The 27,730-nt window shown below is 40.5% G+C and overlaps 1 protein-coding gene across 4 annotated transcripts in view; it reads right to left on the bottom strand.

Moving 5' to 3' along the window:
- Positions 1-27,730, bottom strand: part of LOC109960443 (neuroligin-2-like) — a 73,084-nt gene that overhangs the window by 25,606 nt on the left and 19,748 nt on the right. Inside the window, exons 1-3 of one of the 4 annotated variants that reach the window (XM_020600554.1) lie at positions 12,415-12,644; positions 8,960-9,708; positions 360-410 (exon numbers count right to left, since the gene is read on the bottom strand). In XM_020600554.1, coding sequence (XP_020456210.1) covers positions 360-410; positions 8,960-9,476 — 568 coding nt within the window. In that variant the 5' untranslated portion in view covers positions 9,477-9,708; positions 12,415-12,644. The other 3 variants (XM_020600553.1, XM_020600555.1, XM_020600551.1) reach the window with 3 other exon arrangements.

The raw sequence follows: 27,730 nt of genomic DNA on the forward strand, positions 1-27,730 counted from the left end.
TCCCCCGGAGGAGCTGGAGGAAGTGTCTGGAGAGAGGGAAGTCTGGGCATCTTTGCTTAGACTGCTGCCCCCGCGACCCGGTCCCGGATAAGCGGAAGAAAATGGATGGATGGATGGATAAAAGTGCAAGTGAAAAAGGAGTGAACACTGATCAGAACATCAGCATGCGGTTGATCAAGCATAGTATGTTAGCTCTTAATATATATTAATATATTTAGCTATAAATGTGCTTGTGAGAAGTTGATAGATGTGTGTATAATGTGCACACAGAGTGATGAGACTAAGATGCTTATGAACACAGATACAAACACAATATTTCCCATGAAGTTTAAAAAATGGAGTGGGGGGGTTTAAAATACCTTCATCCCTTGGTCTGTTCATTGTAGACTCATGTTTTTTTGTGAGGGGACCTAAAGGGGGGGGGAGACAGAAGACAAAATTCAGAAACACTGCATTTGTAAGACAACAAAACAGAAAAGTAAGATAGCAAGCAAGGATTACTAGAGAAAAATATCAAAACTATAAGATGCTCTGTTCTGTGACTATACAGCTAAAGACAAAAGGTTTACCAGGATTTCACCCCAAACTCCTCTGTTTTGTGCTTAGGGTCTAGTCACAGACTGTCTTCTAAATGACCCCAGAGGCCACTTCTCCTCAACCTCTCTCCCAATCAGTCGTGACACACTTTTTTAAAGAAAAATCAATGGGCAGAATCAAGCCATCACTCTTTTCGGTCTGAAAAGGCAAAGGAATGCCAAGATGCTGTGTGTCCTGTTTCAGCTCAGGGCAGTGTTGCAGTCCTAAGGCAAAAGTCCCAGTACAATCTAGAGGGACTAGACTGATAGGAACTTAGGACACAGGCACAGATACTCATCCTGAATACATGTGACCACACATGCACATTGTGGACAGAGAGATACTGGCACAGAACCTGAAATGTGAGTCTTTCCTACAAAACTAGCAAAGACAGAGAGCTGTTTGTGATATTTATACCACCTGCAAAGGCTTGTGACAGGGCTCCCCTCACCAAGGTCAAAGAGGAGCCTATATTAGGCTTTAATAGTAATGGCAGTTAAATGCTACACAGGGAAGAGCCAATAACAAACATTTATCACAGTGGCCAACCAATGCCCTGTGTGTCAACCTTTGTAAGTCTTAACTGATAAGGATCACATTAATTTGTTTCTTCTTTGTTTCTGTCAGTGGGGCTTTTCACCACCCCACAATTACTGCGGCACTGTGTGTCGTTCTCAGTCACTGTCTACATGGTAAATGGTCTTATACTTGTATAGTGCCTTTCTATGCTTTTACAGCACACTCAAAGCGCTTTCACACATTATTCGGCCATTCACCCATTCGCACTCCCAAGCACTCACGCATTCATACACCGGTGACATCACCGGGAGCAACTGGGGGTTTAGTGTCTTGCTCAAGGACACCTCGACATGTTGACTGGGCAATCCGGGAATCAAACCGCTAATCCTCCGGTTAGGAAACGACCCGGTCTACCTCCTGAGCCACAGCCGCCCCCGGGGTTGTAAGGGGTTAGCCCAAAACTGATAAATGTATTAGGCTGTTTCCGGGATCTCCTCTCCCCAGCAGCCAGAGTGTGTGTGTTTCTGGAGGAAGGAACAACCCGGATTGTTTTCATGAAAGTCATTAAACACACTCGCATTCACACGCCCACAGCCCCATGCTACACAAAGCATGTTAACAGTATCCTTATCATCTGTTGCTGTCCTCTTTGACCCACCCAGCAGCACATTCCCTGCACATTCCCAGCAGTCACTCATTTTAAAGAATGCTGTATGTTACCAAGGTGTTAATCACTCCATCAGCATGTTTCTGACATGTGTTAGAAATTAATAAATTAGTCAGATAACTATTAGACATTAATGTATTAGTAATGCAATTTAATAAGCTTCAAAGTCTGCTCTAGCCTACTTTGCTTAAAGGTTAGAAGACAGTGTTGATTCTGATAAGTGTACCTTGACGCCAAATTGTTTTCTTGTATTAATCTTGTGTTAGATTTATGTCTGAATGATTGTTTTAGTTACGCACCACGTAACAACATCCACACACATCGAGCTACCTCATTTTTTTATGACTAGGTAACATGCAGCTGCTCCAAGCCTGTGGAGCGCTAGATAAGAGATGGAGTCTGCTGGACGGACTTTGTCTGTGTAAGGGGTTAGCCCAAAACTAATAAATGTATTAGGCTCTGTGTTTCCTGGATCTCCTCTCCCCAGCAGCCAGAGTGTGTGTGTTTCTGGAGGAAGGAACAAACCAGATTGTGTTCTGTAATCTTTATTTATATATTTTTTAAAATAAACCAGCACTAAAATCAAGAAGGACGAACTCCTTCCTTACTCAGATGTGTCCAATAAAAGAACTGGGGTATAACACATCTATTTCCTATTGATGACAGAGCATTACTGCACTCTACAATTATAATGCCGCATTTTCATCCAACCCTGTTATATGAATATGGTTTTTTGATATAAAATGTTTATTTTCTATCTAAATGGAAAAAGATCAATGCTTAATGGATTTGTGGCATCGTTGAGTGCTGCTGTGCAGGCGCCGGATCCAGAGAGCACTTCCTGTCATAGAGGGAGATGGTACAGTAGTTGGTCCTAGACTACCGAGCATACAGGTAGACAGACGGTTAATGGATGGAAAGATACATTAGGCCTCTATCTCGTCAGCACTTCCCCACTACTTAGCACCACTTTAAAACCACACCTCACCACTTAATGGAGACTACTATAATTTAATTTGTTTTCTAATGCCTAATAAAAAACTAACCTATATGTGAGAATAAGCTCCAATGACAGTCACACTTTTTAAACAGACTATCAAACTTCAACCTAAATTCACACAAAGTATTGTTTTAGACATCTTTTTGGCATCCATCACTTGCCCGTCTCATGGAACAGATAAAATTCTCTTTTATCAAAAACATCAATTCACATGGACTCTGAGATACAACCGTGAGACACATATTATCCAGAGACACCCTGCAGTTTTTTTTTTCACTTCGTCTATTTTCTTTACCTCTGGTGTGTTTAGTGAAGTGTAATCTCCAAAGACAGCGGTTTAACACACACAACTCCCCTGTTATTTATGTGTTGCAAATGATTTACCGCTATCTGTTATGACTGATCATGGTCTTAATGTCACTGTGAGCTTTAAGGTTTCACTGTCTTGCTGATTTTTTTCTGCTGAGGCTACAGAAAAACAAATTTTTGTACAATAAATTTCTACTGTCCGTCAGCTTGGAGAAAACAGTTTGTCCGTTGGCCACTGTCCTTTATGCTCATCAAGAGCTGCTGACAGACAAACAGCTGTTCTAATGACAAAGATGCTGATCAGAGGTTGCTGATGGTATGGACTGAATGGACTTAATACTTCAGTGGTGCTTATACACTAGCCATCTTATTTTTGTGGATTTGCAGTACGACTTCACATGGGCACCTCACTTTCAGTACACAGAATCCACTTGACTTCTAGTATAAAAAACAAAACAAAAAAACACAGAGAAGAACTATTGTTGTGGTTAGGATTATTTTCCTTCATATAATCTGTTAATTTTTTTTGGTTAATTGATTGTTCAGTCTATGAGATGTCAGAAAATAATGAAATTACCCAGGCCACACTTCTAGAACCCATCAAGAATCCAGGAGTCTCCAGACATGCTGGGACCTCTGTGAGGCTGCACTTGACTGCTAGTTATTGTCACCATGCTAACATGCTGATGTTTAGCCAGTACAATGTGTACCATGTTTACCATCTTTGTTTAGCATGTTAGCATGCTAACATTAACTTACTAGCACAAGGTTCAGCTAGTATGTCATGAATCAGTGTATTGAATAAAGTAAAAATCTAACCTAATGATGGAGCTACAATAGACGACAACTCTGGGACTTGCTAATAAACAAGTTACAGTTTATCCTGAGGAAAGCATGAATGTCTAAATCAAATCTCATAACAATCAGTCCAGCAGTTATTGAGACATTTCATTAAAACCTACCTGTTCAGCAACATGGCAGTGCTAAATTAAACTTGGCACATCACAAGAGCCATAAATGTTTATCCTATGCATACCATGAAGGTCTACAAAAGTTAATGACAGTCAATCTAATATTTTGTTTAAATTTATCAGTCTGGATCAGTGGTGAACAGACCAACCAAAATAATGACATTGTTGTCACAGTGTCATAACAATAAAAACAAACAATATGTATTCAGTTAACAAAGATATACAACTTAGAAAAGCACCAAAGCTTCACATCTGAGACATTTTGCACTGAAATAGTCTAAATGCTCAGCCCTGATTTTTGACAACTGAGTTTGTAAGAAGTATTACAAAAGCATAGACACGACAAAAGTAGCTAAAGGCTAACAAACACACACAGTTCAAGGGCCAAAAACATATTTCCAATCTGCCATATAAGAAACCTGCCAGTAGGATGACTGTCGCATGATGTAATGGGCCAGTGGTCAGTGAAATGCAATGGCCTGTGCAGGAGCATTTAGCTTGAGTTGTCCCAGTATTCTTTGACCTAATGCAGCTCCATCTCTCAGTCAACAGCGTTTCTGTTCGGTTCAGTGAGCTAGTGGCCAGAGCCAAGCTGTCTCTCTTCCCTCTCCATTTCCATTTCAGTGCAGTAAACGGGATGAAGCTGCAGTATGTCATGTCTGTGGTGGCTTGTCTGCTTGACAAGGTGTCAGACACAGCTCTGGGTCCCCTACATCCAAGCAGCAGCTTCTAGCACATCCACTCCTATCCTTCCTCACCCCATCTCTTCTACTCTGCCCCTAGTCTACAGCTCCATCCTTGCCTCTACTGTCCTGCCTCCTAAAAATATTGTTTTTAATAAAGAGCAGGGTAAATGGTTGCTCTAGCGGCAATAAAAATGAAGGATCTTAGGCCCTCATCTGAGGAGTGTCTTGAGGAAATAGGAATGTGGTGAGACAGTGCTCTTGCCTAGCAGCCTGGCAACACAGAAGAGTTAGGGGGAACACAAGAAAGAGGTAGTGAGAGAGAGATAAATGGAGAGTGTGAAGCTCACTGTTTAGTTCATGCGAACATTTGTGTTTATTTATATTTTTCAAAGGAGATATTTCATCTGAATTGAAGAAGGAGCAGGCTACACAGTGGTCTGGTGGGAAAGGGCACTGAGCTCATTTGCATTCAGAGCAGTGACCTCCTTCTACTGCCATCTGCATAAAGATGGAGGAGAGAAGAGAAGAGGCAGGGACAGTTTCAGAGAGTAAAGAGCAGGAGGAGCAAACAGATGCAGAAACAAATAAGAGCTACAGATTTTCTTTTGTCCAAAGTATAACACAGAGAATATGGTGTGATGATCTGACCTGGCACCAAAACATTCGGATCCGGGCTGCAAAGGAATATTTATTTTGGCACACCTACAGCACATCTGCCATGAACTGTGCTAAACAGAACATTACAACACCAGCATCTTCCCTTTATACATGTTTTACCATCATTTTACTGGTACTAAGGTAACAAAATTATTTACTACCTAACAAAGCTTATTTTCACTGAAACACTACTAAATTCCATACACAGGAACGGATGTGAACAGCTGCGTACACATACAGCAAAAACCACGAAAGGCCCCTAAGTCTACAACTTGATAAAAGCTCTGTGAAGCTGTACTCACATGCTAACATACTGATGCTAAGCAGATAATGTATAATGCTTGCCATGTTCACCATCTTATGCTAGCATGTTAGCATGCTAATGAGGATGAGGGAGAGGCCTTTAGTTTTTCAGGTATTTGTTCATATTCCAAAAAGTTGAACAAATCAGTTTTGAGCAGCTGATACAATAGCGCAACTTAAAAGTCAGCAGCCACCAATAACAATTCATGCTGAGGGGGGCATGAATGTCTACACCATTTCATACTAATAAATCCAGTGGTTGTTGAAAACTCTCATTTGAAACCACAGTCGTCATTTTGGTGCAAGAGGCAAAGGATTAGGATTCATCATCTGGGAACCATGAATGTCTACTAAATTCCAGCACAAGCCATGCAGTAGTGGTATTTCCCCAAAAACCAATGTCCTGAGTTGTTGAGATATTTCAGTCTGGGCATTACCATCCTTAGAGATGCATTGCTAGAGTGGCAGACAATCTAAGCACAGATGGTACGCTGAATCCTTCTTGGGATATTTAATGCCATCAGGATGTGTGCTTTGCAGACTCCTCCAGATATTAAAGAAAATGATAAGTTACATTTCCAGCAATGACGGTGTTAAGGTTTAAAGGAAGTTTTAAAACTGGTACTTTTGATACAAATACCAGTTTAACACAGAGTAAACAGTTTGAGGGATTGTGACAACAGTTACATGTGATAAATGTAGTGTGCTTTATTTCAGGGGCACTTCTCTCTCTCACAGTCTCTATTTCTCTCTCTCACACACAAGGCAAAACATCTCCCTAGGGACAGCACCAGCCTTGTGTAAGCAGTGACCCATGACAAAAAGTGACACATCCTGACAAGCAGACAGGGCTACATATAAAATCTGTTTCACTCATTTGCACATCTTTTCTCCTGGGAATAACATGAGAGGTTCTACATCATCCTCTCAGTGAGCATGTGCCATATGTACAACATACTGTACAACTATTAGTTCTAACTCGACCCATGTATGTACGCGTTCTTGTGCAGTGAGTAGTTAAAATCACTTGTTCACAACATCTCTGAAGCTGTGGGCTCTCATTGTACAAGAGAAAGAATATTTTCCATAAGTAATTAATCTGTTTCCATCATTTTGTTGGGCTATGGAGCATTCACTACAATAATCTGAAACACTGACACAATCTTTTTAAATAGGTTATAGTTTCAGCGTTAACAAAGATGTGCACCACTTTAGACTAATCTTAATGATAGACTTCATACAAGAGCAGCAGCAGTAATGCAAGAATGTGTGTTATTGAACACACTCAGGCAATTCTCAGGTGATGTTTTAATGATGTTTGTTTTCACATTTTATCATTTGCTTTGCTTACTGTCATCAGTAGCATATGGTTTGCCTCCAAAGTTGCACTTTGATCCTGTGTTCTTTTACCTGCCCACATGCTTTCTCAGACGCTCTCCACAAGATCAGTCATGTAAGAAGTGCTCTCAGATAGCCCAAGAAGAGATGGGGGTTTTGCTTATAGTGATATTTACTTTTTTGACAAACAAGGTTATTCTGTGACAATGTACTGTATTTGCTATATGTCCTTTCAAACTTGCTGCTGCACCAACAGTAGTTTTCACAGAAACCACAGTGCAACATAGGCAAAACAAGCCCAAAGGTTTCATTCCAATGTAGCATGTGCATACTGTCAAAATGGTCACTAAGGATTAAAACAACATTTTAACAATACTACAGCTCTTTGTTACTGTAACTTAAAAGACAAGTGGCTGCATAGCAAATGTGCCCTTAGTAAGACAGTTTGTCAGTAGTTCAGACTGAGTTTTTGAGTCATAGCATAAAAGGCTTCATCTGTTCATATGGCAATGCAAATGTTAGTCTTTAGCTAACTGAAATAATAAAAATACGCAGACTAGTTCATCTTAATGGTTGACTATTAAAAGTAAACCATGTCCTTTTTCATATACTCTGCAATGGATCCCTATGATTGACAAGATAAGGTGAAAGGAACAGGGAAAGCAGAACTGTGTGTTTGGGTTCAGTGGTGTTGTTTTTACAATCATCTAAATGTTAAATTTTATATGTTTTAGTAGGAGTTGAATATTTAAAATTATGTCACTTTGCTTTTTATTATAATAGTACTGACCTAAGTCCTCTTCATTACTACAGATGAAGAGTGGGTGGAGGTCTTATGCTGGGCAACAGACCCACATTGAAGAACTGGACATTCATTTATAAGGAATGACCTCTTTAATGTGGATTTCAATACCAGATCAATAAGCTGTGAATTTTCATGAATGGTATGATGTCATATTTTGAAGGGTGATTGTGTTGCTAGTGAAACAAGTGTTTCTTTGATTAGTTTCTCTCATTAATATTGTGTTTAGACAGATTTTAATTACAGAATAAATGTTACTGGTTTGGTAAAACATACTGTATATGAGCTTTACAGTATATATACAGTTCTGGGAAATTCCTCTCAGTGCAGGGACTAGTGTCTGTGATTAATTTGACAGAGATTTTTCTCTTCCACTGGTTGAAATAACAAAATGTTAATGTTGTCTTAGAGTAACCATTTGATTTATTACTGTACATTTGCGTTTCACTTTGTTCAGTCACTCAAAACACACGGCCTACTCTGCACTGTTCATGCAAAAGGTTCCTGTTACCAAGATAACATAATTAATATGCTGAAGATGATTTAAACTCATTAGTGTTAAATCAAGCTAAAATGCAGCATGACACAATGTGGCAATTCGTACAAAAATCAGCAAAAATTTATTAAATATGAATATAAAGTATGGCTTAAAGTACAGTGCTTAACAGACTATTAGTTTCAGGTAGATTGTATATATGACTATTTTGCAGCATGTACATTTAGTGATTTAGATTAATAACTGATTGCTATCTGATAGCAATTGAGAATGACATTCATACAAGCCCAGGGGACTATCAGAGAACAACTTCTTTGATAATCTTTTGAGGGTCTTTTGGCTCCCCTTCCACAGAATATAAGTCTAAATAATGTATAAAAATAAAACTATTCCAGGAAGCACTGGAGTAATGAGACAATTATGAAATGTGGAAAAAATGAATAAATGAAAGCTGTTCTTGGACTCTGAAACAGTTGTGATTGACACTAGCAAATCTTTTCTCTCAGACTGATGCCAAGAGGATGACCAAGAAAGTTGCTCTTACACTGGCCTTTTTCTAATTCATTCTGAATGAACATCTAACAGGCTACAAGATTGTCTCCCGTTGTATGTAGTATGAGAGTTTTGTCACTCACCATCTTCAGTGGGTATATAGATGTTGAGGTAAAGGCAGTCCTCACTCTGGTTCTGAACATAGGTGGCTGCAGCATCCAAGTTGTCAGTGAACCACACTGGCAGCATGATCTCAGGTAAAACCCCGTGCACATTCTGGGGACACACAGGTGCAAAATGGGTGGCATTGCGAATCTCCTGCCAGGAGCCTGGAGCTTCAGGAGGCTGGAAGCGACGCTCACCAATAGGTGCGGTAGCATATGGCACACCTAAGTACTGCTCCACTGGGCCCAAGATCTCATTGTTGAGCTCCTTTCTGATACCACGGACCTTTCCATAGCCTGTGGATATGATGGGGTGTTTCAGGTCAACCCGTTGACATGAAGAAAGGGACAGGTGTAGCACAAGTCCCCAGAGCCACACCAGACTGTGACTAGCAACCTGGTGGGAAGTATAATGATGCTTCCCCCCACAGCCTTGGTGGCTGGCAGCATTAAAAGGAAAAAACAACATGTTGAAAATAAAGGCTGTTTTAGTCATATCACTTGGGTTTCAGCTGGGTGTAGACAGCGATCACAAACTCAGTGTGTTATGGGAAAAAACAAAAGGCAAAAAGAGGATGTGTGGAAGGGGACAGGTTAACAGTTTTGCTAGGGAGACATGGTGAGGTAGAGAGACAGGTAGCATTCTCAATTAGAAGCTGCAGTCTCATCTGTCTTCCTTTTTGGAACTCCTGATGGGTCCAGGGCTGCAGTCAGTGAGCCACTTATACCTGGAACACACAGACAGGTTATAGGTTTAAGTCAGTATGTGTGAATGGAAAAGGTGCACTCTTTAGGTCCTGTCAGTATGTTTAAAAAGGCACAAGAGGACAAAATGAAGATTCTGTGAAGTAACACCACTTTACTGCAGATGACTCCTTTATAGTACATCCATAATACCTGCTATTCTGTCTACCACAGCACAGATGTATGTGCTATGTCATGTTGCCTTGAAGAAAACTGATTTAACCTGAAAATAATGATGTCAATGACAATTTGACCACCTGCAGTAAAGTTGTTTCACTTACATTTATTTTGTGAAATAGTAACTGCCAGTTTAAAAGCTGAACATGAACTTTTTGCAACTAGGGATAACTTGGAAACTTGGGTTTTGAAATTATTAGAGGCTTACAGTAATTACAGGTTAAGACTCTAAGAATATTCAGTCTAACTGTAAACACTTAATTTGAAGACCAAAGTGAAACCTGTTCAGTGACCATTATGTAATGTGGTTTCTGCTTGCAGATAATCACAGTACATTCAAGTGTAAAACAATATATGTCTTATAATTAACTTCCACCCACAGAGAACACAAAAAGTAAATGTGAGTGAACATGCAAAACCCCAGTGGCCCCACACTCGTTTCACCAATGTGCCACAGTTCCTTCTCCTCTTAGTTCAGTTTAGTTGGTTCTTGCTTCCACATAATTACAGATGAATGGACAGTGCTTATCTCAATCTGGCTTTGGAGATGGAGCCATTTAGGTGTGATAAAGGCTGTAAGTGGTGCTAATTGTTGGTTGAATGCCACCTCATACCCCCACCCTCAGCTGTGCAATATCCACACTCAGTGACAGCCAGCAGACACAAGGAATGACAGTATGAGTACAGCAGAAAGATGGAATGCAGCATTATAGGATTTTAAAAGTTAGTGATGTGAGTGGCAAGACAGAAACAGCAAGCAGCAAGACGGAAACAAGCTTTCAGGAAAACTATTCAGTTGATTAAAGCCCTCTGAGTGACTTCATAATATGACAACTCTAGGAGGAAGGAAGATATGTTAGGATGCCCTGAATCTTCATCAAAAGTTAGTGTGCATACACAGTCAAGCTGAAAATCCAGTTTAGAGAAAGATTAATGTGAATTATACACAGCACATGGCATTCTACACACTGCTGTAAGACTCACTTTAAGGGGGTACCTTTGCTTTACCATAATTTGCCCAGTCAAGTGCATTTACAGGAACAGTTTGTCACTTTGGGAAATATGCTTCATTTCTAAGAGTCACATGATGAAGATTGATATCATTCTCATATACTGTATGTGTTAAGTTACATTTAGAAAATGTTAGCTTAGCTTAGCATGAAGTCTGGAAATGGGGAAACAGCTAGAATAAAGCTAACACATTTCACAAGCCACTGCTCCAAGCCTTGAAATAACCCTCATGAAATCATAACGTGTTTTTTCTCTCAGTTGTTGTATGAATCACACAAATGAGATATAACCTGCTGAAAGAGTATGTTACTATATTAATTTGCACTCCATAACTATGCTGGACTTGGAATCAACTGTTTAAAACAAAAAGGATCAAAAACAATGCAGCAGAACCTGAAATAATGTTTTGTTTTCTTTTTTTATTATCTCCCAAAGTAAAAATCTGGTGTCTACATTACTGACAAGATAACTCTCCTGTTTCGGGTGAGTTATCTAGTAGCAGCTGGAGGTGCTAGCCTGAAGCAGAGAAGAAGAGTGGGCTACTGGGGTCACTTTTTATAACTCCACATGTGTAGATTTTATTTATTTATTTATTTTCAAAATTGTATTCTTCAGGGCCTACCAACGCTGACTCATCAATATCACTTGCAGTCATTTATTTATTTTACATTTACTGTACATACACATTCATACACCTCTAAAATGACTTGTTTAATTTATGAGCTTTATAGTGGCTGGTAGATGAATTTTGTTACCTTCGGACACTGTCAGTCACAGTTTTGCCAATCATTAAGCTAACAGACCTTTTTCACTACTGGGACTAGCTGACCTATAACTGAAATTGTACCCATTGTCCCAATACCATGGAAACAAGTTCTGAGAGCTCAATTTCAGCACCGCTCAGGAGGTAGTACCAAATCTAGTTCCAAGTACCTGCAGGGTTGTCACAATTCAACTACAGCAACAACATACAGTAGCAGTAACCGCTTTTTACTTTCCAATCTGACTATTTTTGCCCTACAAGTTCAAGTTATGGGAAGTTCCAGGTAATGGCCTGGTAAGTTCTTGCAGCAGAAAAGCATTCTGTATCAATCCTCTCATCCCACTCTCCACCACAAATGTTAAACAAGGGTTTTAAGATACCACAAAGTGCTTCTTTATGGGGAACTCTGAAGAAAGTATTGAAAAAAAAGCATCTTGATAACTAGATGTGGAAGTGGTTTAGAATGCAATGTGTGGAGAGAGACTCAAATCTGAGCACAAGCCAGTCACAAGCTATACACAATCAATAGTACTGGAAGTTGATATGATAAAGAGGGAGACTGAAAACAACACAAACAGACTAACATACTAAGTATAACAAGTACAATCACACACACCCATCACATTCTTTATTACATTCTGTTACGGTTTCACGTCGATCTGCTTCCGGGATTTATGTTTCTGTTTACCTGTTCTCTCCCCGCTACTCTGTCACCGCTATCAATCATCATTCCATTCACCTGTTGCTCGTTGTTCCCCGCTGTTCTGCCACCACAATCAGTCACCATGTCATTCACCTGCTGCTCATTATGTCCCGGTCTGGTTCTGTACATACTGTATACACCTGTTTTCTGTTCATTCATACCCTTAGTACGATGTGTGCGTGTCCCGAGATTACTGCGCTTCAACTCTGTGTTCAGATCCTTCTCTATCCATTTCTGCTTGTTTCTGCAACTCAGCAGCCTCGTTTACTCTCCGCCTGGTTAGTCAGTACTCCTCGCCGTTACTTGTCTTTTTTTGTTTTGACTCACGTAAATCCTTAGCTCCTCACCTTTCTGTTTCGTTTATTTACCAGCTAGCACTCCTATCCGTGTGTATCTGTCTGCTACTCTGACTGCTAGTGCTCCTCTGCTAGCGCTACTTCACTGTATACCTGAGGGCTACTACTCTGCTAACTGGAATACCACTGCCACTGCTACTCTGCTGATTTGATTGCCCTGGTTCGTGTGTGTGCCTCCTGTACTGCTGCTCGTCCTCTGGTTCCTGTGTCCCTCCTGGTGCCGGCTCTCCTGGGTTCCTCGTCTTCCTGCCACCTAGCATTACCTGTGTTTTGTTCATTAACCACTTTCTTTAGCTCCCACTCCTCCTGGTCTCTGTCTGCAACTGGGGTCCACACCACACTCACACGTAACATTCTTTATACAAAATACTGTGTAAAGCCTAAGATTTAAAACGGTTTTGGTTTAGGCAACTGCAGCTGTCACTGCTCATTGCTTACATCTACTATATTTATGTGCACATTTTGATTTTAAGAGAAGCATCTGTACTCTTATTCTCTCAGTAAATGAGACTGGTCATACAGTACCAACCCAAAGTCAGATCACCTTCAGAAATCACGGCAGTACCAGGGATATACACAGCTATATGTCCTTACTAACTGGGATAGCAAAGGTGTGGGCCAGCATCTGTAGCCTGTCAGATTATCTGTACCACTCTGTCTCCCTCCATGTACTAGGAATACTCACACATGCATAACCTCCACTGAGGCATCAGATGTTGCATGTGAATAGATTACTCACAAACTGGTCTGTTCTCAACCTCTCACATTTGACTTACAAATGGTAGTACCCTAACATCCATAACATCTGTTGATGTCAACTAACCATGAGCTGAAACAGCTCTCTGTATCTTTACACACAAATTGGGGTAAACTGACATACAAATCACCACTCTGATGTAAGCCGATTCTGTTTTTGTTTTAAATAATAGGTAGCCTGTCCACTGAAGCTGTTTGACAAGGTAATGTCTCTCTGCCAGTGTGACACTTTCATGAGTATGTTTAAATGGAATGGCCAAAGTGGTTTGTGAAAACTTTCCCCGAAAGGCAGCACTTGAGGAAAATACTCATCTAGGGATTTTTATCTTGCTTTGTTTTCACTTTGAGTGTTAAAACTACATGCACTACTTCAGCTGTCAAGATGCTCTCCTCTGCTAGTCAACATCTGTGGATGACAAGCAGCCTAGCTGTAAACCGAGAAACAGCTGAATTTTTGACTACACTTGCCTGTGTGATATCCACTGTCAATGTTTGGAGGAAAAGCAGCCTTTTTATTTAAAAGTAAAAGTCAGGTCAAGATATGTTGCCTTCTCTTGCAATAAACAATAGGCACAGCAATCTACTAACTCCTTTTTGCAAGAAACATCAGTGGTATTTAAAACACATTTACTTAAGTCCTAGTCCCATACCTTGTGTGACTTATGGGCAGAACTTCCAGTTATTAGGTTCAAGGTTCAAGAATTTTATTGACAATTCATCATATGTGAAGGACATACAGAAAATTGAAATAATTCTCTCTCACCTAGTATTGGGTGCCATAACATTTAGGAACTAAAATGGAGTTAAGTAAAATAAAAATAGAATCAAATAAGAACTGGACTGACATAATTAGGAGAATTACCTCTGCCTAATGTTACCAGTGTGTGTTGGTTGGTTTATTCACAGCATGCAGGTAACTCAAAAAGTAATGAATAGATTTGGATGAAATTGTTTGGAGAGGTAAAGCAATCCATTAGATTTTGGTGCTGATCCAGATCATCATCTGGCTACAGAAATGTGTTTTAAGGATTCTTCACCACTGTGAGTGCTGGAAAGGCTGTTGACTGTTTGTGAATCTCCTTGCAGCAAAAGTGCACAACTGCACTGTTGAGCACTTGGACTGAAAATTAGTGGATCTAATAAGTGCAGCAGGAGGCTCATTGGGGAATGGACTCTAAAGTAGACTTACATGCAGCCAAGTGGTGTGAGCTGTGTGCGTCTATGAAGGACTGAAAGTATGCGTTGTTATTTTAGTCTGCATAAGACTTTTATTTTGCTGTCCATAGCCTTTCATAATTGCTTCAGAATGGCCATAGCAACTCAGTGTGATGTAAATGTAAAGCACTGCCAAAGGGGATCATGAAAGGACAACAGGAGAGTGACAGCTCCTGCATGGCCCTCTATTTTGTGGAATGATGAAGAAAATGTTCTTTTATTAGTTATGCTCATTAAAATAACTATTCCTTTAAACCTTTAATCGACCAGGCAAGAAGAATGTGTTAATAAAGTAATAAAATAATAAGTCTTGCCAATGAAGCAAGAGGTTAATGGAGGAATGTCTCCTGAAATTGGAGCTAAGATTAGACTGTATAGGCTCAGCCAAAATGCCTCATCCTCTTTTCACACTAGATACTGAAGAAGTCCAGAATCCACTCTGATGTCTCCCTGTACAGACATCCAGGGTGCACTGGGTAATACAGAAATAGAAGATGAGGAAAGAGATGGCTGTTACTCCTGGAAAGTACAGCATGATATCAGAATAGATTTACTCAAAAGTCACCAGTGGAAAAGGCTGACATTTCCCTTCCTTAGTAATCTTTAACAAGTGTATGATGCACCAATGATGCTGAGGCATCCGTCAGTACTGGGCAAATTAACGCATTTTAAGAAGGGCACTAATAAGGCCGTCTCCACATATTCCTGTCAATTAAGATCATGTGTGATTCATTTGCTTTGAGGCCCAATGAGTCAACTCAAATTAAAGTAATTTTGAGAAGTCATTTTATTTTAGGTCACAACTTCTGAATTTATTTTGTAAGAATACATTTTAATTAGACAAAACAGTTAAGCCCCTGAAACATTTTTGCCTTGCTTTAACTGTGACATGTCATATATTGAAGACTGAAGACAAGGGGAGGGCTGCAGATGGTAATAGGCAGAGATCCAACAGACTTTACGTCATTTGAGCTTTAAACCACAGAATTACTGTAATAGGATGGGTGTTAAACCTTAAAAGAAGATACACATTTATTTTGTAATATGTCCTTCAGCGGTGTTGCCAGATTTCACTAACAAAAAGTAACCAATGTTTTTCTGCACTATAATTCCATGGTGTAAACAGTCTCTTTTATGAACAGATCTAAACCTTTAGAAACAGAAACAGAACATACTATCAATACTGTAAATTACTGAAGAAAACCTAAAATTATGAGTATTGTCAGGCAACATCTGGATATGGACATCAAAGATAAGATTATTTTATGGACGTGTAAAAATATCTGTACCATGTCTGTGTTGAGATGTGACTTGACTTGATCTCTGACACAAATTGCACTGCAGGAGTTGGGCAGTAGGTGTTTAACAGTGACCTACCTCAATTGCTTCAATGAGCTATGTGTTATAGACACTGCTGCTGTTGCAACTACTGACAGTGTTGATAAATGGGACAAACTAACTTTTATAGAGCACCTGCAAGCACCTGTCCCATTTACAGTACCTCATGCAGTATTTTCACCTCATGTCTCTCCATCTGCGCCTCCACTGCTATTCTCCTGCACCTCCTTTACAGTTTGAAAACCTTTGGAGAACAGCCCGGTATAAAAAGTAGCCCGAATTATAACCATCTGCCACAATAAATTCTAAATGCCTAGTTAAACAAAAAGAAGCCCAGCTTGTGTAAGGAGCCATTCTATCTGGCCACACTGATACTCCGGCTAGCTAATTTAGTGTTAGCTACACAGCAGGTCAGAACAGACTGAACAAAGTAAGATCCACTGTTTAGCTGACTCCTGTGACTTAACCTCTCGTAACCAGATAACAGGCCTCAGTCGTACAAACAAATCTGTTCTTAAATGGCACATCTGAGAGATTTAAAAGAATATGTGGCATTCATCAGTTTTCAATGTGCTTGTGCTTCTTGTGCGTTTTCTCTTAGGTAATGAACAAAATTCATGAGTGGTCCAGATCTGTTGTATGAAAAGAACAGAAATACTGTCTTTCTTTCGCAGGGGGACACAAATTCTGTTCACCATTTCATCACATTCATGGCTTGCCAGTTTACCGACAGGCAATTTAAATCGTAGTATTTTTATTTGCATACGTTGTCACAGCAGCTTTAGAGAATGCAGGAACATTGTCTCACTCCAACTGCTGGGTCTTTATGCAGGTCTCTGTGTAACATTATCCTCTGTTGCACCTGACTGTGTAACATCACCTATTGTATGCTGTTACATTCTCTTGATTGTTGTCCCTTTGACATATTAGTCATGGGCCACTTTTTTTTTTGTTTTATCATCAACCCTAATGTAACCTGAACCCTTCTCTTTTTTATTCCTGTCCCCAGTACACCACTGCCCTGATGACCTGTCACTGACAGATGTACTATCACCATTATCAAATTATTTTGCAACCACTAATATGATTACTTTCTCTGTCATCTTTCTGTTTGTTGAGTTTTGACAGCTCTGCAGTATAATTATGTGTGTGTGCCTGCACAATTAATAAAACTTTTTAGGGTAGCTGACTATACTATTTATCAAATTTCACAAACACCACCTCCTCATGAACAGGTTGTGTCCATCTGTCTCATATGAACAATTTACATTAGGTTTGTCCACTTAAGAAAGTCTGGTGAATCTGATGTGGAACAGGGCAAGAAATCAACTAGAATTACCACTTCACGGTTGTATGCCTCTGCCAATCGGTCATGACAAATCACTCCTGGCACATCACACTTGTTCCCTACTCCATCATACTGAGTACTTGAGCTCCTCAAGGTTGCGTGCTGAGTCTGTTTCTCTATACACTGTACGCCCATGACTGTACACCTGTTCACTCATCAAACATTACTGTTAAATTTGCAGACAGCACAACTGATGTTGGGCAGCACAGAGACGTGGTGGTTAGCACTGTCACCTCAAGAAGGTTCTAGGTTCGAGCCCTGGCTTACCTGGGGCCTTTCTGTGTGGAGTTTGCATGTTTTCCGTGTGACTGCAATGGTTCTCTCCAGGTACTCCAGCTTCCTCCCACAGTCCAAAGATATGCAGCTTAGTTTGATTGGCGACTCTAAATTGCCTGTAGGAGCGAGTGTGAGTGTATGTGGTTGTTTGTCTACATGTCAGCCCTGTGATAGACTGGCAACTTGTCCAGGGTGTACCCTGCCTCTCGCCCAGTGTCCAGCCCCCAACCCCCCTACGACCTTATTCAAGAATAAGCAGTATAGATAATGGATGGATGGACAAATGCTTTTGGGCTCATCTTGGGAGAAGAAGAGTCAGCATATAGAGGTGAGATCCAGAGACTGTCAGGGTGATGCTCAGTGAACAATTTGCTGTGAAACATCATCAAGACCAAAGAACTGATACTGGACTACAGGAAGAAGTGTGACTCAGATCCACCCCCGCTCTGCATAACTGCTGAAGTTGTGGAACAAATGTAGTCCTTTAAATTTCTTGGTATCCTCTTATCCAAAGATCTCTCCTGGTCAGCCAACACCACTGCCACCGTGAAGAGGGCAAATCAGAGACTTGACTTTCTGAAAGTGCTCAGGAGGAACAGTATAGAGAGGAGAATGCTGATTGCTTTCTAACGAGCAGCTATGAAGTCAATTCTACCATACTGTATTTCAGTGTGATACACAAAGAGTAGTGAAAGCAGCAGAAATAAAATCTTTGGCTGCCATCCTTGGAGGACATAGCAACTTCACGTTGTCTCAGTAGAGCTAAAAATATTGTTAAACACTCCTCTCACACTGATCTGTTGCCCTCAGGCAGGTGCTATAGATCAACCAGAGCATGCGCCTCCAGACTGAGGGGCAGTTTCTTTCCCAGGGCCATCTGTATACTGAACTCTAATATGCATTGATAATGGGTCAATGCTATTGCAATGCTGGGTCAAATTCATGAGAATGAGACAGACTTGAGACCACTGACTTAGTCCTTTGATCTTCAACCACCAAAATTCAATCAGTTCCTCCTTGAGTCCATGTGGACATGTGCCAAATTTGATGAAATTCAAAGCATTCCTGACATATCGCATTTACAAGAATAGGCCAGATGGAAGTAAGGACAGACAACCCAAAAACATAATGCTACCAGCTGTGGCTATTGCCAACGCCGAGGCCTAAAAATATTCTTGCATGAGGTCAAATATGTCATCAATGTACCCAAACTGAGCACACACATCAGTGTGTCCCTCTCGTAGATGCAACTGTTAGTGAGTGAAAACTAGCCATGACAAGTCAAGATACACCTGGATTCACAAGAATCCTGTAATAAAGTTTCATTTTATAGTTTACAGGACTATTGTAACTCAAGACAGCTAAAGTATTATGGCCAGCTGTCATTTGCAGTATGTTATTCTTGACTGAAACTTTGGTTTCAATGATGTAGACATTTTTAAACATTTTGCAAAAAGAAAAATTTTTAACAAATTCAACTACTGTATGCTCCCAAGAGAATTAACTCTTTCCATTTTTGACACACAAGTCTGCATCGACTCCAGCCCTAGGCCAAGTGACCATTTTGCAAAAGTGTTAATATTTAGCACCTTCATGTTACCAAGAGAATAAACCAGTGGCCTGTAGCCTCAGGACAAATATTACCTTTTTATCAAATTATAAAACTGACACTGTATTGTTTGTTCCATGCAAATGTTTGTGCAACAAACCCACAGCTACAGACCTTCAGTGTTATTTTGTCTTATTTTCATAAGTCCATCAAAAATAGTGTCACTAAGTCTGAACAATCAAATCAAACAATAAACATTGAATATATTGTGTGTCAATTGAATTTCGTTCCTTAAAGAAAGAGCAGAAATGAGGTGGAGTCTGCACACTGCTCTGCTCCCACAACATTGAATTACTCTTGTCATGCAACGTTCTGATAAGTCAGGTCTTGGGATTTTTTGTTAACTCTCCTTGACCAGCAATATCGAAAATAGAGGTTCATCTGTATGACAAAATAAACATTTTCAGTTTTAAGTGTTAATTTCATGGCAACCCCAAAATTATGGAGAACTGCTACATTGTTAGTACAGATAAAGGCTGCCAGCTTCATTCCAGAGTTTATTCTATTTACCATAAACTCTCCAGATTCCAAGAGCAGCTCAATCAGATACAGTGACTGCTCCATCTTCATCACAATACAGCCAGGAAAATCCACAAGGAAATATCAATGTACACTCATTAAACTTGCAATTAAGCCCAGAAATTACTGGAGACACCTAATGTAACCTCTCTTGGACAGATCCTGACTAAACAACTGAGGCCTAATTAAAAACACAGGTCAAAACAAATTAAATTCCATTAAAATTCATACTCTACAGTGCTACATGGATTCACCCCAATAATTAACAGCATGGAAATACAAGTTAAGATTAAAATAAGTTGACAAATGATCATTTAGAAGTCAGTTAAAGGGGTATTAATGAAGGATCAATGCATGTTATTAAAGCAGCAGCAGGGATCATAAAGCAGCAGGCAGTAGGAGCAGAAGAGAGGCACTGGACAAAAGGACCTCTGTCGCTGCTGGACATGAAAATCCATGCGTAGCTGTTGGTCACAACTATTCGTTCTGCTTAGCAACTGTAGATCACATGGAAAGCCCTTTATCTTACAGCTACCTAGACCATTCACCCTTAAAATATGGCACTAGTGTTGTTCAGTTTTGTGGTATGTTTGGTCATTTGTAAGCAGGATAATGCGTCATAATGAAGCCAAGTGTACAGTCTGGTGACATACTAATTATCAATGATCTAGGTGAAATGCTAGCTGTGTTAGTGTGTGTTTAGGTGTCTGTGGGCAATACACATTGTTTGAGGGCACACTCAGACAGCTGCTTTGCCTCAAGCTTCAAGTTAATTTAAGAACAAAACAACCCACAAAGTTAAATAAAAATGGCAGCTTAGCCACCATTGCCCAGTCTCACTGACTTATTATAAAAAGTCAAAATTCAAATACTAATAATGTTGCTGAAGGTAATGTTTCTCAAGCTAAGGAAAACAGAGAAAACAGAAACGGTGGTTGCAAAGATGAAGACAATACATGAAAGCAGATCTAGAGGGGTGCAATTTAAAAAGGAAATTTACAGGATAACACTGAATTAACTAGCTTACATTCCTCAGGCAGGCACATACAACAATAATCCCCCCTAGCAAAACTGCTATCATCTTTATTCTTGACTCTAGACTGAATGAGAGCCCCAGGAGCTCAGGCTGACAGGTAACTCAAAACTCTGAACACAGCCACCAGGCCAGACATTGCTTTAGCCTAGTTTAAATGTGATCATTGAAAAGTGATGGCACAAAGCCAGAGCCTCACAACAATGTAAAACTTTACTTCATGTTTCAGCCAGTCTGAAGATGATACAGTACACCAGTACACTGGTTAGCAATTACTCAGTTTTCCAGCATACATTATATCATTTGTATGAGGCTCACCAAGTAATATACAGCCAGTGTGTGTTTCATGTTCTTGATATTTCTGGGTTATGAGCATTTAGCTGGCAATGTGAAATTCTGATTATTGATTACCGGCTATGTCAGCCACATCCAAGTGACAAGCAAATGCCTCTTTCTCTATTTAGAGAATGTCTCAATAGGCCATCTATTAATACAGTGAGGTAATAGAAAACCGTAAGACCAGTGTGCAAGGCTACTACAACAATTCATTAGTGAGACAAGAGAACTATCCTAATGAATATTATACACAATTTTATACACTGCTATGCCAAACTTACTAGCCAAAGCAAACAAAATTGAACATTATAGTTTACTTCTGTCAAACCAGAGAAACAGAAGAACAAAAGGCACATTTTTTGTATTAAAAATAAAAAGTTAAAATAATAAACAAGAAGACACACCCTTGCTCTTTGCAGTTGTAGAAACAGAGTTTGTGCCTCTGTTGTCTTTTGTAGGAGTCTGTTAGCGTCTGATGGTTAATATTTGCTAACTAGATAAATGCATTTCCTGTCGAAAATGCGTGTGGGGGCTATGTGCTGAAGGATCACCCTGAAAATGCTGAACATTTTGACACCTGAAAGGCATATTTACCTGAAAGTATGCTGAAGTAGAATTTCCCAGTAATTTGAATGGGGGAAAATTTTCAAGATAAAGCTAAATATTTCAGAAGTGTAGAAAAATTGTGAGTCGAAGCATGAATGTCCTGGGAGAGCTGAACATTTTGACACCTGAAATACCTGAAAGTATGCTTAAGTAGAATTTCCCCATTCATTTAAAAGGGGCAAACTTTTCAGAATAAAGCTAAATATTTTAGAAGTGTGATGTTTTGAAAAATTGTGAATAGAAGCATGAATGTCCTTGAAGAGCTGAACATTTTAATAGCTGAAGGTATGCTGAAGTAGAATTTCCCCATTCATTTGAATGGGGCAAGGTTTTCAAAATAAAGCTAAATATTTCAAAGGTATGAAGTTTAGAAAAATTCTGAAGAGCTGAACATTTTGATAGCTGAGAAAGCTGAAAATATGCTGAAGTGGAATTTCTCCCATTCATTTGAATAGGGCAAGATTTTCAAAACAAAGCAAAATATTTAAAAAAGCATGAAGTTTTGAAAAGTTCTGAATAGAAATATGAATGTCCTTAAGGAGCTGAACATTTTAATGACTGAAATAGCTGAAAGTATGTTGAAGTTGAATTTGCCCATTCATTTGAATGGGGCCAGATTTTCAAAATAAAGCTAAATATTTTAAAAGTATGAAGTTTAGTAAAATTTTGAATAGAAGCATGAATGTCCTTGAAGAGCTAAACATTTTAATAGCTGAAATTATGCTGAAAGTATGCTGAATTAGAATTTTCCCATTCATTTGAATGGGGCAAGATTTTCAGAATAAATAAAATTTATTTAAATAAATGTATGGATGCTGATTCAGCATCCATACTATGCTTCGCATCTACACAATAAGTTCACACTTTTTAGACAGGCTTTGCAGCTTTCATAATTGAGAAGTTCCCTGTAGGTTAATGACTCTTCTCTATTTGTTCTGCTGTTATATTAGCATATGTTTGATGCCATAATGCATATTTACTGTGGCGATAGTGGCCACTGTCCAGCAAAGGTTACATAATAATGCTTTAAACCCAGGCTTGACAAATTAATCATGACCAATAACCTTTGGCAATTTTAATTTATAATCAAACACTATGTAATGAGTGAAAGCACTTCAATACTTTTCATGCTTTCAGCCGCAAATGTATCCCCATTAGCCAACAGTCAGTTAAAATAAATTAATATTTGCTTGAAAGTAACATATGATGTTTTCTGATTTTAAAGGCATTTTGTAAAAATGATCAGCTTAGTTCAACATAATATTTGTATTTATCTGTAAAAGCCTGTTTCTCTGGATTAATATCATCAAATCAGTCCTGGTGCTTTACTAAAGAGACATTGTATCGAATAGTTTATGGGTACATCACAGATACTGTTATATATTTAAGGTTTATCCCAACAACAGCTGCCTGTTGCCATAAGTTGGTTCTAAAGCAAGTTCTGCACACATATTTGTGGTGGTTCTAAGTAGAGGGCTTTGCAGGTCCAAATTTTGGATTTGACCCCAAACAGAAAACCTATCTGAACTTAACATGCATACTGTAGATTAGGGACCCAATCCAAGGGGGACTCGAGAATAATTAGAACGAATTCAAATTGAGGTTGAAGAGTGAGAACAGTAAGAGCAACCATGGTGGAGAACAATCATAAAATACTACTATTACTACTACTACTACTACTGTATAGGCTAGTGGGAGGCCCTATTTCCAACTCCTGCAGTAACAATAAAACATTCTTTAGTCAATTGGGGAATAGATACAGTGCCTATAGAAAGTATTCACCCCTATGGATGTTTTACCCTATTATTGATTTTATAAATCAATCATGGTCAATATAATTAGGCTTTTTTGACAAAGAAATGACAAAAAAAAAACTCTTTAATGCCAAAGTGAAAACAGGTTTCTACAAAGTAATGTCAATTAAATAAAAATATGTAATGGGAATAAAGGGATTACATAAATATTCACCCCCTTCAAGTCAATATTTGGTAGATGTACCTTTGGCTGCAATCACAGTACTGAGTCTGTGTGGACAGGTCTCAGTCAGGCTTGCACATCTGGACACTGCAGTTTTACTCCATTAAACTTTGCAAAACTGCTCAAGCTCTGCCAGGTTGCATGGGGATCGGGTGTGAACAGTCGTTTCCAAGTCCAGCCACAAATTCTCCATTGGACTGAGATCTGGGCTTTGACTCTGCCACTCCAGAACACTCACCTTGTTGTCTTTAAACCATTTCTGTGTAGTTTTTGCTGTATGCTTTGGGTCATTGTCTTGCTGGAAAATAAATCTTCTCCCAAGCCGTAGTTCTCTTGCAGACTGAATATGATTGTCCTCCAGGATTTTCCTATGCCGAGGGATGTGGGGATGCTGCCGAGAAGCATCCCCACAGCATGATGCTGCCACAATGGGGATGGTGTGTTTGTCGTGATGTGCAGTGTTTGGTGTCCGCCAAACATAGCTTCTTGTCTGATGGCCAAAATGCACCATTTTGGTCTCATCAGACCAAAGAACTTTCTTCGACTTGACCATGGAGTCTCCCACATGCCTTTTGGTGAACTTTAATTGAAATTTAAAATGAGTTTTCTTCAGCAGTGGCTTTTCTCTTTGCCACTCTCCCATAAAGCTTTGACTGGTGAGCAACCCGGGCAACAGTTGTTGTATGCACAGTCTCTCCCATCTCAGCTGCTGAAACTTGTAACTCCTTCAAAGTAGTCATAGGTGTCTTGGTGGCCTCTCTCACTAGTCTCCTTCTTGCACGGTCACTCAGTTTGTGAGGACGGCCTGATCTAGGTAAATTTAGACATGTGCCATATTCCTTCCATTTCGTGATAATGGATTTAACTGAACTCCGGGGATCTTCAGTGCCCTGGAAATTTTTTTTCTATCCATCCCGACTTATATTTTTCAATAACTTTTTCTCTGAGTTGCTTGGAGTGTTCTTTTGTCTTCATGGTGTAATGGTAGCCAGGCATACTGATTAACCAGTGACTGGACCTTCCAGACCCAGGTGTTTTTATACTACAATCAATTGAGACACATTCACTGCACTCTGGTGATCCCCATTTCACTAACTGTGAGACTACTAGCTCCAATTGACTGGACCGCTGTTGAATAATAATAATAATATAATAAAAGTGTATTTATATAGCACTTTACAACTCCAAAGGAGCACAGAGTGCTTCACAACAGAACATATATATGCTAATAAAAAACAGTACTAAAACAAGAAGACCTAAACAGAATAAAACACAAATTTTAAAAACAGAAGGAGTAAAAATCTTCCATATTAGGACACAAACAGCATAAAACAATGAGTTAAAAGAGGGTTAAGAGTGGAACAAGTTAGGGACCAAGGGCCTGTCTAAAAAGATGGGTTTTTAGAGTTGACTTAAAGGCCGCTAGCTCAGTTATGGACCGTAGCTATGGCGGTAGGGAGTTCCAAAGTCTGGGGCCATACACGGTAAAAGAACGATCGCCCCAGTTTTTGTATCTTGACCGAGGGACAACCTGGGACAGATGCTCTGAGGAGCGCAGAGCTCTGCGCGGAGCATAGACAGATTGAAGATCCGATAGGTATGGAGGAGCGAGGTCATTAATGGACTTAAATACAAATAGTAACACTTTGAAGTCAACTCTAGACTGTATTGGCAACCAGTGTAGCAAGTGAAGCACAGGAATGATGTGAGCGTACCTGGAGGTGTTCGACAACAGTTGAACCACAGCGTTCTGAACCAGCTGAAGCTTCCGAAGATGCGATTGCGAGATTCTGACAGAGAGGGCATTACAGTAGTCCAGCCGCGAGGTGATGAAAGCATGGATAGCTTTTTCTAAGTCTGGGCATGATAAGTAGGGCTTCACCTTTGTTAAGAGTCTCAGTTGAAAAAAAGCTGGTATTACCACGGATCTGATCTGTTTATCAAAATTAAAGCCGCTAATTTTAGGCCAATCTCTAAGCTCCCCTTTATTTCTAAATTATTAGAAAGAGTGGTTTATATTCAGTTGAAGTCCTTTTTAGATGAGTACAATGTCCTGGAGGTCTTCCAATCTGGTTTTAAAACTTTACATAGTACAGAGTCAGCCTGATTAAAGGTTTTCAGTGATATATTTTTGGCAACTGATGCGAATGATTATGTGATCCTTGTCCTGCTGGATCTGACTGCGACCTTTGATACGGTTGATCATAGTATTTTAATATCCCAGCTTAAAGATACGGTGGGCATTAGGGGCACTACCCTGGAATGGTTTAGGTCTTACTTGTCTGGCAGGTCCATGTGTGTAGGTATTGCTGACGTTGAATCTTGGTCATCCTCACTGTTTTTTGGGGTTCCGCAGGGGTCAATTCTGGGGCCTTTGCTGTTCTCACTATATCTACTGCCTCTTGATTCCACCCTGAGAAAGCATGGTGCCCTTTTTCATTGCTTTGCTGATGATATTCAGATTTATATGCCGCTAAAGAGGAAGGATAACTTTTCAATTAAACCATTATGATTATGATGATGTCAAGGAGTGGATGACCCTAAATTTGTTAAAACTTAATGAGACAAAGACTGAAGTTACAGTGTTTGGCCCAAATAAGTCTGGTGACCCACCTTCAGTTGACTTAGGTCACCTGGTGCGGTATGAGAAACAGACACTCTTGAATTTAGGCGTAAAAATTGATTCTGCTCTGAACTTTGATCGCCAAATTAATGCGGTCTGACCTTTGGCCGTATGTCTTGGACACTCGGGTGAAGAGAGGAGCAGAGCTGTCAACTGATCACCACCTGGTGGTGAGCTGGATCCGATGGTGGGGGAGAAAGCTGGACAGGCTCAGCAGACCCAAATGTATTGTGAGGGTCTGTTGGAAATGTTTAGCAGAATCCCCTGTCAGAGAGATCTTCAACTCCCACCTCCGGCAGAGCTTTGACCAGATCCCGGGGGAGGTTGGAGACACTGAGTCCGAGTGGACCATGTTCTCCACCTCCATTGTTGATGCGGCCGTTCGGAGCTGTGGCCTGTCATGGTGGCAATCCCCAAACCCGGTGGTGGACACCGGAAGTAAAGGATGCCGTTAAGCTGAAGAAGGAGTCCTTTCGGAGGCCAAGCAGGCCGCAGCCCGGGTGGTTGCGGAGGCAAAAACTCGGGTCTGGGAAGAGTTCCATGAGGCCATAGAGAGGGACTATCGGTCCGCCTCAAAGAGATTCTGGCAAACCTTCTGGCGCCTCAGGAGGGGGAAGCAGTGCTCTGCCAAAACTGTTTACAATGGAGGTGAGCAGCTGTTGACCTCAACTGGGTACATTGTCGGACGGTGGAAGGAATACTTCGAGGATCTCCTCAACCTCGGCGCCATGTCTTCTGAAGAGGAAGCAGAGGCTGAGGGCTCAGAGGTGGTCTCGTCCATCACCCAAGCTGAAGTCACTGAGGTAGTTGAGAAGATTCTCGGTGGCAAGGCACCGGGAGTGGATGAGATCCGCCCTGAGTACCTTAAGTCTCTGGATGTTGTGGGGCTGTCTTGGCTGACACGCATCTGCAACGTGGCGGTCGGGGACAGTGCCTCTGGACTGGCAGCCCGGGGTGGTGGTCCCTCTTTTCAAGAAGGGGGACCGGAGGGTGTGTTCCAACTATAGGGGGATCACACTCCTCAGCCTCCCCGGAAAAGTCTATGCCAGGGTACTGGAGGGGAGAATTCAACCGATAGTCGAACCTCGGATTCAGGAGGAACAATGCGGTTTTTGTCCTGGCCGTGGAACACTGGACCAGCTCTATACCCTCTTCAGGGTGGCGGAGGGTTCATGGGAGTTTGCCCAACCAGTCCACATGTGTTTTGTGGTTCTGGAGAAGGCATTCGACCGTGTCCCTCGCAGCGCCCTGTGAGGGGTGCTCCGGGAGTACAGGGTCCAGGGCCCTTTGCTAAGGGCTGTCCAGTCCCTGTACGACCGGAGCAGGAGCTTGGTTCGCATTGCCGGCAGTAAGTCAGACT

Source organism: Monopterus albus, unplaced genomic scaffold (assembly GCF_001952655.1).
Source record: "Monopterus albus unplaced genomic scaffold, M_albus_1.0 scaffold47.1, whole genome shotgun sequence".
NCBI lineage: Eukaryota > Metazoa > Chordata > Actinopteri > Synbranchiformes > Synbranchidae > Monopterus > Monopterus albus.